The sequence below is a fragment of the Phyllobates terribilis genome, unplaced genomic scaffold (assembly GCF_046119375.1).
Source record: "Phyllobates terribilis strain yellow unplaced genomic scaffold, ASM4611937v1 Scaffold_6__1_contigs__length_29720123, whole genome shotgun sequence".
NCBI lineage: Eukaryota > Metazoa > Chordata > Amphibia > Anura > Dendrobatidae > Phyllobates > Phyllobates terribilis.
In genome coordinates this window covers 27,856,424-27,869,656 of record NW_027362766.1, presented here as the reverse complement: position 1 = coordinate 27,869,656, position 13,233 = coordinate 27,856,424, and the positions used below count along the sequence as shown (strand labels likewise).

General features: G+C 47.3%; 2 protein-coding genes across 7 annotated transcripts in view; both read right to left on the bottom strand.

Moving 5' to 3' along the window:
- Window positions 1–13,233, bottom strand: part of LOC141152761 (uncharacterized) — a 486,446-nt gene that overhangs the window by 38,809 nt on the left and 434,404 nt on the right. The gene's annotated exons all lie outside the window — the stretch shown is intronic.
- Window positions 1,587–2,938, bottom strand: LOC141152655 (uncharacterized). The gene has a single exon (XM_073637213.1). The coding sequence runs from the start codon at window positions 2,487–2,489 to the stop codon at window positions 1,587–1,589; it is 903 nt and encodes a 300-aa protein (XP_073493314.1). The 5' UTR covers window positions 2,490–2,938.

The following is a 13,233-nucleotide window of genomic DNA, read 5'->3' as shown; positions in this document are numbered from 1 at the left end:
AATGATCTGTGCCTACTTAGAAACGGAGGGAGGGGGACTGGGAAGAAGCTCTGCCACAGCTCCTGTTTGCCTGCAGATTGATGACGCAGGCTTCTACCGGTTTTTCCCCAGTCGAACTCTTATAAGGCAGGCTGCCTCGGGGCCCGCTAAACTTGGAGTGGGAACACAGGGAAGACTGCTCCGATTCTGTGGGAGTACCAGTGATCCGCTATGTGAGGCAGATGCGAGAGAGGATACAAGACACTGGGCGGCTTGCAAGGGTACACATAGCGGGGGTACAAGGGCAACAAAAAACCTACTATGATAGGGGTACCCAGCCCCGAGAGTTCAATGTGGGCCAGCAAGTGATGGTACTAATTCTTATTCGCCACAACAAGTCGACAAAAAAGGGGGGGTCACCTATCCAGAAGCGTTTGTCCCCCACCACACCCAAACTAAGAGGATTCATATTGACCGATTAAAAGGGTAGCAGGCCAGAGATACCTGTGCGGTAGCTATATGCTGCCCCCCTCAAGATGCTTCAGAACCTCGTCCCCTCCTAGCCTTGTTACAGCCAGGGCTGAGGAATTGGTAAGCCAAACCTGCGACTCCTCAATATCACCGACTTCAGACTCCACAGCCCTGCCTCACTACTGAGCATGTACATAAAGTGCAGCACAGATTCATCTCAACTAAAAGCCGAGATCCTGTGATCAGGAATAGAACATTTCACAGCTTTCCCAAATTCTTATGAAAACATTTACAGCACATCCTGCATTGTACTACTGCACCCAATGTATTATATATTTTAGGAGTCGGAGTAGGTCCATTTTATACGACTCCACCAAAATGGACACACACTGACTCCACAGCCCTGGTTACAGCACACCTACAAAAAAGGAGGGTGGAGCAAGTCACCATAGTGGATCACCTCACCCCAGCCCAATCCAGTCAAGTACGGGGGTTATTAGACCAGTATTGTGGGCTCTTCTCTAACCAGCCTGGTCAAACTACTCTGACTGAGCATCGGGTGGACACCAAGGCCATTTCGACAGCCGCTGTACCGATGAAAGCAGATGGAATGGGCTGAAGCATGTGAACAGGCTTGCTGCGCCTGATTATATCAAGAGACTTCGGGTGCAGACTGATGCATCAGACAGTGGGTTGGGTGCTGTCCTTAGGTGGACAGCACACGGCAGGGACATCCAGTGGCGTATCTTTAAAGGAAACTGGTAGACCGAGAAAAAGCGTACACCACCATAGGAAAGGAATGCCTGGCCGTTGTCTGGGCACTGAAAATCCTGTTAACTTATGTGTATGGGAGGAAATTCACCACAGTAACGGACCACAATCCACTGACCTGGCTGCACCGGGTGGCGGTGTGTTGTGTTCCGCTTTATGTCTTTTTTAAAGAGAATCTGTCACCAGAGTTATCCTGCATAAAGTGAAACCGTCTATTAACACCCTCTGGCCATACTTGAGATAAATCACTTATCTGCTGCAGATCTCCTAGCCCTCTGAAACTCCTGCTATGTAGTCCTCGATTATCCATATACCTACCACCAATTAGCAGCTTTCTTCCTCTGTACGGTGAAAACAGAAAACTGTCAACCAATGGTGCTGGTGGAATTAGACAGAGGGACAACTAGCAGATTAAACACGTACATTATTACAACTAAAGCACATAGTCCACATGATGGCATCAGTCTCTTTCCCTCAGATTGGGAACTTTGTGTAAAACTTTTACCACATTTGTCACAAATATACGGTTTCTCCCCAGTGTGGGTTCTCTGGTGAAGAATTAGGTAATTACTAATACTAAAGGTTTTATCACATTCAGAACATTTATATGGCTTGTATCCAGAATGGAGTCTCTGATGCTTCTGTAGAGCGGAAAAATCGCTGAAGCATTTTTCACAGTCGGGACAAGCAAATGGTTTCTTCACCGCGTGGATTCTTTCATGTCTCCTCAGAAAACACCGGTGTGTGAAACACTTATCACATTTCATACAGATGAAGTGAGACATGCCAGTATGCAATTTCTGATGTTTAGCCAGGCTCGATTTCTGCTTATACGTTTTGCCACATTCACTACAAGGGTACAGTCCGCCAATCATTGGCTTTAGTTCATCACTGCTCAACTTGACTCGTAAACCTTTCTTCCTCTTAAGTTCTCTTATTTCATCATCGAAAAATGCTGAGTATTCTATCCTAACTCTGTCTCGAAAGTTGTACCGGCGTTTTGTGGTGACACTGTCCTCTTCCATGTCATCCAGTAAATGTATACCTTCTACTGTCAATCCATCAGGGGTAAACAACGATGTATTCAGCTCAGCCATTCGATTGTTGGAGGCATCTATAAAAGGTATACACTGTAAGAGCCTGGTCAACCCAACCGTAAACCAGCCAAAATATAGAAATTTCAGGATATTAGGGACAACTATAATAAAGTCATATTTCGATGAATCAAAACCACCAAAAAAAATACCATGCAAGTCAATAGACACCATGAATCCTCTACAGTGGAGAGTTCAGAGTACGTTAGTTGGAGAAGCTACCCATCATCTCACTACGTGTGTCTAAGGACAGATCGTTCCCGTTCACAAGAAATTTGGCCCATTTTGCCATTTTCAGTAAGGCTGGCTAACCATTTGATGTTTTTCAGGCCTTTCTATTATCATGGTAGATAAAGTCGTGGAAGAGAAGGGTTGGAAAGAATAAATGTAAACATCCGATAGCAGAGGCTCTTCCCTCTCCCTTTTTAAAGCAGGGAGCTGAGAACTTGTGTGTGAAGAATTTCGGACAGACCAATCTGACGGATGCTTGTTTGGCTGACAACCCTCTCATCTGTCTGGCCACCTCTTTGCAAAGTGAGGTCTTCACTAAGTGCTATCCCGTGGACCAAGAGGCTTGCACTTTGAACCCCATAGATGCCATCCCCAGAAAAGGCTGCTGGCAGCCAAATAGTGTTACATGTCATTTGAATGAATAGCGAACCATAAATGGGTCCCTCCAAAGCAAGGGTTGCTCTTGGCTCAGTTGCGTCTACTCTGGCTCCTGTTATCAGATGATCATTGTAAGGAAAATATTAATATCAGGAAGATGTTCTTCCATATCTGCCTGACATAGATGTTCACCCCCTTCCCTTATTCCCCTTCTGCTCAGCACAAAAGCCCCAATTAGCACACGCCTGAGAGATAGCTAATGCAAACAGGGCCAGCCAAGGTGTGTTATAACTTCGTTAGGAAGCAAGCATCTTGTCTCTGAAAGACGCAGGAGGTAATTGAAACGCAGGCTTGCACTAATTTGCGTGTAACTGTTGAAGCTGCTTCCCAAGCCTCAAAGGAAAATTTCTAGATGCATTGACTCCGATATGAAATATGAAATCTTGTGAGTTCCATAGGTCCGACAGTAACGGGACCCATATGTGTAGTGACCAAATCAGCCCAGGAATGTATAGGTAGTTTTCCAGGGCTGTAACCGAAATCAGGGAACTGTAGCGCAAAAACACCAGAATAGCAGACTGCAGATATGGGATGTGTGATATCTAAATAAAGATAAAATCATAAGGGAAAAAATGGCGTCGCTTGCAAGCTTCTGCGATCAACGAGCGATGAGTTATCGCAGAAGTCAGCGTTTTTAATAAAAATGTACAGGCTGGAGACCGGCCCACATGATGTCACCACAAGGGGCGTGTGGCCAGATCTCCCCTTAGGTATAAGAGAATCTATGGAGAAGACAGGAGCACTCATTGACAGGGGGGAATAAGAATTATAAGCAACGGGTCCTGTTCAATAACAGCATATTACAACGGGGGAGCCCATCCTTCACCTATATTGAGTCGTCACAGTGAACTTTATAGTGTAAGTTTCACCTTTTTATCCTGTTTTATTTTATGTAACTGCCTATGTATTTTAATGTCTATCTTGTAACATCCTTGTATATATTTTTCCTAAACACTGCCTCCCTTTTGGATTAAATATAAAATTTAATAGTTCTGTTTCTTTTGTTCTGTAATCGTTCCCTTCCCCGAAGCCATATACGCTACCAAAACGCAGGAGTCCGGCCAGGCCTGTATTATATTTTAAACTCGGCCAGTGGTGGCAGAGAGTATTAATAATTGGGCTATCGTGAAGCTGACAGTGACTGTACGGAGGGCGTTAAACACGGATTCCAGGCTGTGGAACCCAGGGTGTTGCGCCATATGCTCACTGGTCGCTTACTGATACCTACGCAGAGAGTAGTCTGGATCGCGTGCTCGCGACTCCGGACGAAATACGGACAGCGTGACGGCACGGTGAGATATTGTGTGATCTCCCCGGTGTAGTCCTGTGTGTGTTGGGAAGACCCTGACAATCATCTTATTTCAAAATGTCTGGGAGTCGAGACCATCAGCAGGTCCCAGAGGTGAGACCCACATCTATGATGTGGATATGACATGAAAGTACCAAGATAGGGATAACTCTTTAAGGGTGAATGAATATTTCTTCAATAGGTGGAGTCTCATCTTGTGGAATTTGGGCTGTGCTGAAGAGGACTGTCGAGTTCTTCTAAGTGGGGAGATCCCGTGTAAAAAAATCTTATCTCTTGGGCAGAGAGAAGAGTGTCTCTGTATTACACAGACAACTAATTGAGGGGTTTTCCTCCTCATAATTGCAAGTATTTTTACATTTGGATGTTATTGAAAATTTTCCACAATTTCCTTATTTTAATCATCTATGTTACACTTTCTGTTGCTAGCTGTATGAAGGGTTAACTGAGTATCTGTCAGTGAGCTCATTTTAATCATGGCTGAGTCATTAAAAATGTTCAAGGATAGCCAGGTTCCTCTTTTGAAAATATAATATTACAGGTTATGGGAACTAGATTTTGTGATGCGACATTGATCCAGGGAACACGTCTGATTGCCTCATGTGTAGTCTGGAAGCAATTATTCCCTTAATACAGTGGGGAAACACCAAGGTTACTTACCGGTAGCCGGTTTTTCCTGAGCCCATGACAGCACACCTTGAGAGAGAGGATCCGCCCCACCAAGGACAGGAAACCGTCTGAAATAAAAGGGCGGTACCTCTCCCTCGCTTCAGTTGTTTACAGAGCATTGAGAGGACCTCCCTAAACAGGTTAGGCACATAACCAACACCACAATATACATATACACACCACCCCAAACAGTGCACACCAGGGTGTGAGAAACATAGAAAAAATAAGGGGGGGGGAACTACGGGTGCTGTCATGGGCTCAGGAAAAACCGGCTACCGGTAAGTAACCTTGGTGTTTTCCCCTCCCCCATGACAGCACACCTTGAGAGAATTTTGGAGAATTTATGAGCACCCTAGGGAGGGACCACCGCCTGAAGTACCCTTCTCCCAAAGGTGAGATCAGAAGAGGATAGATCCAACCGATAGTGCTTAAAGAAGGTGGATGGTGTAGACCAAGTAGCAGCCCTACATATCTGCTCGATCGAGACGTCTGCTCTCTCTGCCCAGGAGGTTGCAACGGCTCTGGTGGAATGAGCCCTCACATTGTCCGGGGCTGGAACCCCTGTGGACGTATAGGCTAAGCAAATGGCCTCCCTGAGCCACCTAGAGATGGTACCCTTGGACACCCCGTGACCTTTCCTACACCCTTGAAAGGCCAGGAACAGAGAACCGTCTTTCCTCCACAGACTAGTCATGTGAATGTACTGTAGCAGGGACCTCCTAACATCTAGGCTATGGAACCTGACTTCCCCTGGGTTCTTGGGATTGCTGCAGAACGAGGGTAGCACAATCTCCTGACTACGGTGAAATCTAGATACCACCTTGGGAAGGTATGCTGGATCTGGCCGCAAGGTGACCCTATCCTCAAAGATTTGTGTGTAAGGAGGATTAACCGAAAGGGCCTGCAGATCCCCCACCCTACGGGCTGACGTTAAGGCCACTAGGAGGATGGTCTTAAGGGTGAGAATTTTTGGAGAAACCTTGTGTAGAGGTTCAAATGGTTCACTAGTAAGAGCGTTCAAGACTAAGTTCAGGTCCCAAGGATCTAACCGGTCCTGCTCTGGCACAGGACTTGATAAACCTCGAGATCCACCTATTCCCAGCCAGATTACAATTGTAGAGTGCTCCCAAAGCTGAAACTTGAACCTTAAGGGTCCCTGTAGCTAGACCCAGGTCCCGCCCCTTTTGCAGAAATTCCAGGATCCCTCTGATCGGAGGTTTGCTCGATAGCGGGATATCTATAAACTCTAGGAATTTACCCCAAACCCTGCTATAAATCTTAGTTGTAATTAGTTTCTACTTTATTGGGGAGCAGAAAACCAAGCCTGGTGAAAACCCCTTGCTACTCAATAGCGACCTCTCAAATTCCATGCCGAAAGATGGAACCCCCTGGCCTGGGCATGGAATACTGGTCCCTGCATGAGAAGGTCCGGCCTCTCTGGTAGAATCCAGGGATCTGACACCGACATTAGCCGAAGCAGAGAGAACCAAGGCCTCTTGGGCCAAAAAGGGGCTATCAAAATCACCCTGGCGCCTTCCTCCCGGATCTTCCTCACCACTACTGGAATCATCACTAATGGCGGAAAGGCATAGGCCTTCCTGAACCCCCAAGGAATCTGGAGGGCATCTACGGCATGGGGATTTTCTGCCGGATTTAGGGAGCAAAATCTCTGCACCTTTCTGTTTGCCCTTGTGGCGAACAGGTCTATGTCTGGCTGCCCCCATAACTGGACAATCTGATGGAAGACCTCCGGGTTCAACCCCCACTCCCCCTGTCTTAGGGTATGGCGGCTTAGAAAATCTGCTTTCACGTTTTCTATCCCCTTTATGTGAAGGGCGCTGAGGGATAGGAGGTTTCGCTCTGCTAGACCAAGGATCCTGTCTGCCACCACCATCAGAGGGCGTGACCTTGTCCCTCCTTGGTGATTCACATAGGCTACTGCTGTCCGGTTGTCGGACCTGACCTGGACATGGTGATTTTGGATGTGAGGGAGGAAGCCCCTGAGGGATCTTTCTACGGCCCAAAGCTCCTTTAAGTTTGAGGATGCTCCCCCCTCGTGGTAAGCCCAGTGACCCTGTATTGCGAGTTCTGCCAGATGACCCCCCCCATCCGGAACTGCTTGCGTCAGTCGTAATTACCCGATCTACTGGTCTGGACCATTGAACGCCTGCGGTTAGATTTCCCCTGACTGTCCACCACAAAAGGGAATCTACTACTTGTGGGGAGAGAGAGAGCCTTCCTTCTAAATGCCCATTGCAGGACCTCTGTGCTGACAGGACCTCCCACTGAAGCCGCCTCATATGCCCCTGGGCCCACATTACTGCTGGGAGACAGGCTGTCATAGAACCCAGGAGGGACATTGCCTCTCTCAGAGACATCTCTGGAGCTTGAATGGCCTTCGAGACTAATGCAATCAACCTGCAGATTTTGTCCTCTGGGAGGAAGCAGGTTTGGCGACGAGAGTCTAGGATTAGACCCAGAAAGGTCTGAGTCCTGGAGGGGGTTAGTCTTGATTTTTGGAAATTTACTAACCACCCCAGCTGATGCAACACTTCCGTGACCACTAGGAGCTGACTGGAGCAGTGGGCTTCTGTTTTCCCTATTATCAAGAAGTCGTCTAAATATGGCACGATCACTACATTCTTGATCCGTAGGAAGGCTGTCACTTCTGCTATTAGTTTCGTAAATATTCTCGGGGCAATGGAGAGGCCAAAGGGTAGGGCAGCAAACTGAAAATGCCTCAGCTTCCCCTGAATAAACAGGGCTACTCTCAGATACTTCTGATACTCCGGATGGATTGGGACGTGATAATATGCGTCCTTCAAGTCTATTACAGCCATAAAGCAGTTGCGATGTAAGAGCTTCACTGCCGAGCTTACTGACTCCATCTTGAAAGTCTGGTTTTCTACTCCTTGGTTCAGACTCCTGAGGTTGATGATGGTCCTTAAGGACCCGTTTGTTTTTTTTATCATGAATAGTGGGGAATAGAACCCCCTCCCTCTCTGTGTTGCTGGTACTTCGAGAAGGACCTGCTTTCCTACTAACTCTAACACTTCTGTTTCCAGGGCTAATTGTTCTTCCTGGACCTTTCGTAGGGGGGTAACCACAAAGGTCCGCCAGGGGGTCTGGCTGAACCGGATCTTCAGGCCCCCACTGATAATTTTCAGAATCCAGGGGTTTGCTGTTATCGCATCCCAAGCTGGAAGAAAGTGGGAAAGCCTTCCACCCACTTCCAGCCTGGCGTCATTGGGAGGATCTCTTCGAACTCGAGGATGGTCCTCCAAACATGTAGCCCGATTCTTTTTTGGACTTGGCTTCCCATTTCTTTTTGTCTCCCGTAGGACGACCCCGGTTAAATTTTCTCCTCCGAAAACTAAATCTTCTTGGTTCCCCCGAAAATCCCGGGAACCCTTTGGTTTTATCGCCTGCTTTTTCCAACAGGTCTTCTAACTTTTGGCCAAACAGGAGTCTACCATCACATGGGAGGGAGCACAGTTTCTGTTTCGAAGGTAGGTCGCCTGGGCAACCTTTGAGCCACAAGGCCCGCCTGGCTGCGTTGGATAGTCCCGCTGCCCTAGCTGACAGTCTGACCAAGTCAGCTGAAGAGTCGGCCAGGAAGGCCGATGCTGTTTGTATTAGAGGTAGCTCTGCAAGTATTGCCTGTCTGGAGACCTTTTTATCTTTAAGCTGGTCTTCCAGCTGTTGGAGCCACACCATCAAGGACCTCGCCACACAGGTGCTAGCCACCGCTGGTTTTAGGCCACCTGCCGCCGCCTCCCACGTGTGGCGCAGGAAGGAGTCAGCTCTTTTATCCAGGGCATCTTTTAGGACGCCAGAGTCCTCCAAGGGCAGGGAAGATCTTTTCGATGACCTTGCCACAGTTCCGTCCACCTTGGGGATCTTATCCCAAGGTTCCGCATCCTTCTCTTCGAAGGGGTACCTTCTTTTGGAGAAGGAGGGTAAAGCCCCTGATCTCTCAGGTCTCCTCCACTCCCGGTCAATGAGGCCCTGAATCTTACTGTTAACCGGAAATGAGCGTCTCTTCTCTCCCAAGCCCGCAAACATGATGTCCTCCCGGGATTTAGATGCTCTCTTCCTCCAGACCCATGGTTGATCTTACTGCCCTAACCAGTCTGTCTGTATTCTCAATGGGGAAGCAGGGTCTACCGCCCCCCGATGAGGAAGAGGACGATGAATCCCACTGCTCCTCGGACTGGGAGGAATCAGAGACGGGGGAAACCTCTCTACGGGGCCTTTTCTTCCCTCTAAGGAACCTTTTCAGGGACCCCTGAACTTCTGCATGTACTATGGACTTTAAATCTGCAGCAAAATCCCGGGAATTCTCAGCTATGGTTTTGGTCACACAGCCCTGGCAAAGTGGTTTCTGCCACTCTACTGAGAGAGAAGCTTGGCAAAGGGCACACACTATGCTTTTGCTTGGCACTACTCTTCTTAGGCTCCTAAAAAAAGGAAGCACATAAGAGACTTCCCGTTATTAACCAGTGACATTCACGAAGCTCACTCACCCTCGGAGGTCACAAACGGGTACCGGATTCGGAGGCTGTCGCGGAACCGATGATTCCATTCTGGATGGTCCCGAGGCACTCGAAGCCTTACTCCTGCGGCTGCCACTACGATTACTCGAGCGGCTGTCTGTATACGATGCATTCCTCTGCTTTTTCTGTTGCTGAGGTGGGGGGGTAAGCTGCTGCTGCTCCTGGCTATCTGGATCAGCCATGTCTCAGAAGCGCACCACGCTTCCAGGATAGCTCCCCCCCCTTAAATATAGGGCCATCCAGCCTCCTCCGGTCTGTGGGCCCTCCCCCTTCCTCAGGCCGGCGCTCCGTTGAAAAAAAAAAAAAAAAAAACGGCCTGGGACGCTCCGATGGGCGCCGCCATCTTGGATCGGCGCCGCCTCCTGATGTCACCCAGCGCGCCGCTCCCAGCGTGCCCTGCGCCGTGACGTCAGGCGCGTCACACCCGGAAGCGTTCCACACTGCAGGGGGAGGACGGCGCCGCGGTCTCCGGGAGGACAGACCCCAGGGGAAGCTGCGGACGGCGCTTCTGGGATACTGAACCCGGTGCACAGGCCAGTGCCCGCTCTTCCACACCGGGACAGCCCCAGGTAAGTCTTCTTTCTTCCAGACAGGTTCCCCATCAAGGACAGGAAACCAACTGAAGCGAGGGAGAGGTACCGCCCTTTTATTTCAGACGGTTTCCTGTCCTTGGTGGGGCGGATCCTCTCTCTCAAGGTGTGCTGTCATGGGGGAGGGGAAAAATACAGTAAGTACTTGATACACTGCCGATTTTGCAAGTTTTCCCACCTACAAAGAAGGAGTGGTATGTAATTTTTATCGTAGCTACACTTCAACTGTGAGAGGCAGAATCTAAAAATAAAAAACAGAAAATCAAGCTGTATGATATTTACAGAACTAAATTGTATTTTATGGATTGAAACAGGTATTTGATCACCTACCAACCAGCAGGAATTCTGCCTCTCATAGACCTGTTAGTTTTTCTTTAAGAAGCCCTCCTGCTCTGCACTCATTACCTGTATTAATTGCACCTGTTTGAACTTGTTACCTGTATAAAAGACTCCTGTCCACACAATCACACTCCAACCTCTCCACCATGGCCAAAACCAAAGAGCTGTCTAAGGACACCAGGGACAAAATTGTAGACCTGCACAAGGCTGGGATGGGCTACAGGACAATAGGCAAGCAGCTTGGTGAGAAGGCAACAACTGTTGGCACAATTATTAGAAAATGGAAGAAACACAAGATGACTGTCAATCTTCGTCGGTCTAGGGCTCCATGCAAGATCTCGCCTTGTGAGGTAAGGATGATTCTGAGAAAGGTCAAGAATCAGCCCAGAACTACACGGGAGGACCTGGTCAATGAAGAGAGCTGGGACCAGAGTATGAAACATTACCGTTAGTAATACACTACGAAGTCATGGATTAAAATCCTGCTGGGCATGCAAGAACTCCCTGCTCACGTCAGCACATGTCCAGGCCCGTTTGAATTTTGCCAATGATCATCGGGATGATTTAGAGGAGGCATGGGAGAAGGTCATATGAGACCAAAATAGAACTTTTTTGTATCAACTCCACTCGCCGTGTATGGAGAAAGACGAAGGATGAGTACAACCCCAAGAACACCGTCCCAACAGTGAAGCATGGTGGGGGGAAATATCATACTTTGGGGGTGCTTTTCTGCAAAGGGACAGGATGACTGCACCATACTTAAGGGAGGATGGATGGGGTCATGTATCAAGAGATTTTGACCAACAACCTCCTTCCCTCAGTAAGAGAACTAAAGACGGGTTGCAGCTCAGTCTTCCAACAGGACAATGACCCAAAGCACACAGAGCTACAGGAAAAGTCTGACCTCTGTAATTGCAAACAAAGGTTTCTGTACCAAAAGTTCTGTTTTTCTACTGTCTCAAATACTTATTTTATACAATAAAATACAAATTAATTATTTAAAAATCATACAATGTGATTTTCTGTTTTTTATTTTAAAATTCTGTCTCTCACAGGTGAAGTGTACGTGCGATAAAAATTACAGACCTCTCCATTCTGTGTAGGTTGGAAAACATGCAAAATCTGCAGTGTATCAAATACTTATTTTCTCCATTGTATGGGGCAACTAGCATCTGCTTCATGGGGATTTTGTCTTCCTCTCTATCAACATGTTAGGCTATTGGTTGAACCCTATGGATTTTGATCTACCGTCAACCTTAACAATGAAAGATGAGAGAATAGAACTATTGTGCTCCCCTCCATTGATTTTTTACCACAAAATCTCAGCTCATTCAGGTGGTTATACAATCAGCCAAGAGGAGCTAAAAAAAAAAGAAAAAAGGAATATAGGAGTTACAGATTCTCTCGTCAGAACAAGCTCATTGACAGATTCTCAGTTAACTCATTCTGCAGTCAGCAATAGACTGGAAAATGAAGACCACAACCGGTGTAAAATTCTTAAAGTCCAATTGCAAAAATTACCTAAAATTGAAAATACACGCATTTCAGTAAATATAAAACCTTTAAAAAGTAGCTAAACTTTTTATATTGCATATGTATATTTAGGTACCTTTAAATATCATGTAAATTGTTGGGGGTCCAGCTCCAAAGATCCCCACTGATCACGGAAACCTAAAGACATCTGAGAAGTGAGCAGCTCTGGAGGTAAAAGCACAAGCTCTTGCCTGAGAACATAAAAAGTCACTGACTCTCTACCGAATATTGGACCAATGGACGTAGAGCAGAGTCCACGGCTCTAAGCGATGCAAACTATTTCCAGCACGGACCACCGGTTAAGTCGATCTTATTGTTGTGTTTTATTACAGATTTGCTTGCTGTTGTTTATTACAGATTAGCTTGCTGTGGTTTATTACAGATTAGCTTGCTCTGGTTTATTACAGATTTGCTTGCTGTGGTTTATTACAGATTTGCTCGCTGTGGTTTATTACAGATTTGCTCGCTGTGGTTTATTACAGATTTGCTTGCTGTGGTTTACTACAGATTTGCTTGCTGTGGTTTATTACAGATTTGCTTGCTCGTCAGTTTAAGGTGCATAAATGTCTCCTGGAAAGTCTCCAGCCTCAGGAATCGATGTTTCCATTCAGTGACAATAAGCAGAGAAAGACGTGCGGGTTGGATCTTGTGTATACATAATGCCAGACACGAATTTGGTAATCAGGTAAAGCAAGCATTCCATTACTCTCGTTATTGTCTCAGGGGTCTCAATTAAGCCATTGTTCTCCAAGTCACTAGTCCCATAATGTGGATGGAGAAAGAAGACCCAATGGAGCCGTCACCACAGAGGATCTCATATGCAGTCCCAAGTGAGGGGCTCGGCCTCAGGAGAATACCTTCACCAAAGCAGTTAGCTGAGGCAAAGAGGGGAAGGCGTATTTTTCCCCAGGGCCGAGTTCAATTCTGGAGGACAGCTTGGGGTGTTTTGTACACTGATGAGGGAATGGGAGGGTTGTTGCTGGCTGGAGCTGGATACACGTTTGTACTACGGTTGTGGTATCTGTCGTCTGGAGGAGGATAGGCTGTGACTATAGACTATACCAAGGGGAGATACAAAAGCTGTGGGCCAACCAAAAGTTGGGAGACAGTGGGTATCGCCTGGGAAGGGGGTAGTAAAACTACCGGTCTGGGTTGGAATCTTGTGGACTGGGGGGCATCTCATTGTGGCCATCTACCCGGAGTTCCTGTAAGACCGTAGATGGAACAAATAAAACTAATTGCATCGTTAACCGGCC

Coding starts and splice junctions, on each gene's coding strand:
- LOC141152655 (XM_073637213.1), bottom strand. CDS start 2,489: ATGGTGTCTATTGACTTGCATGGTATTTTTTTTGGTGGTTTTGATTCA.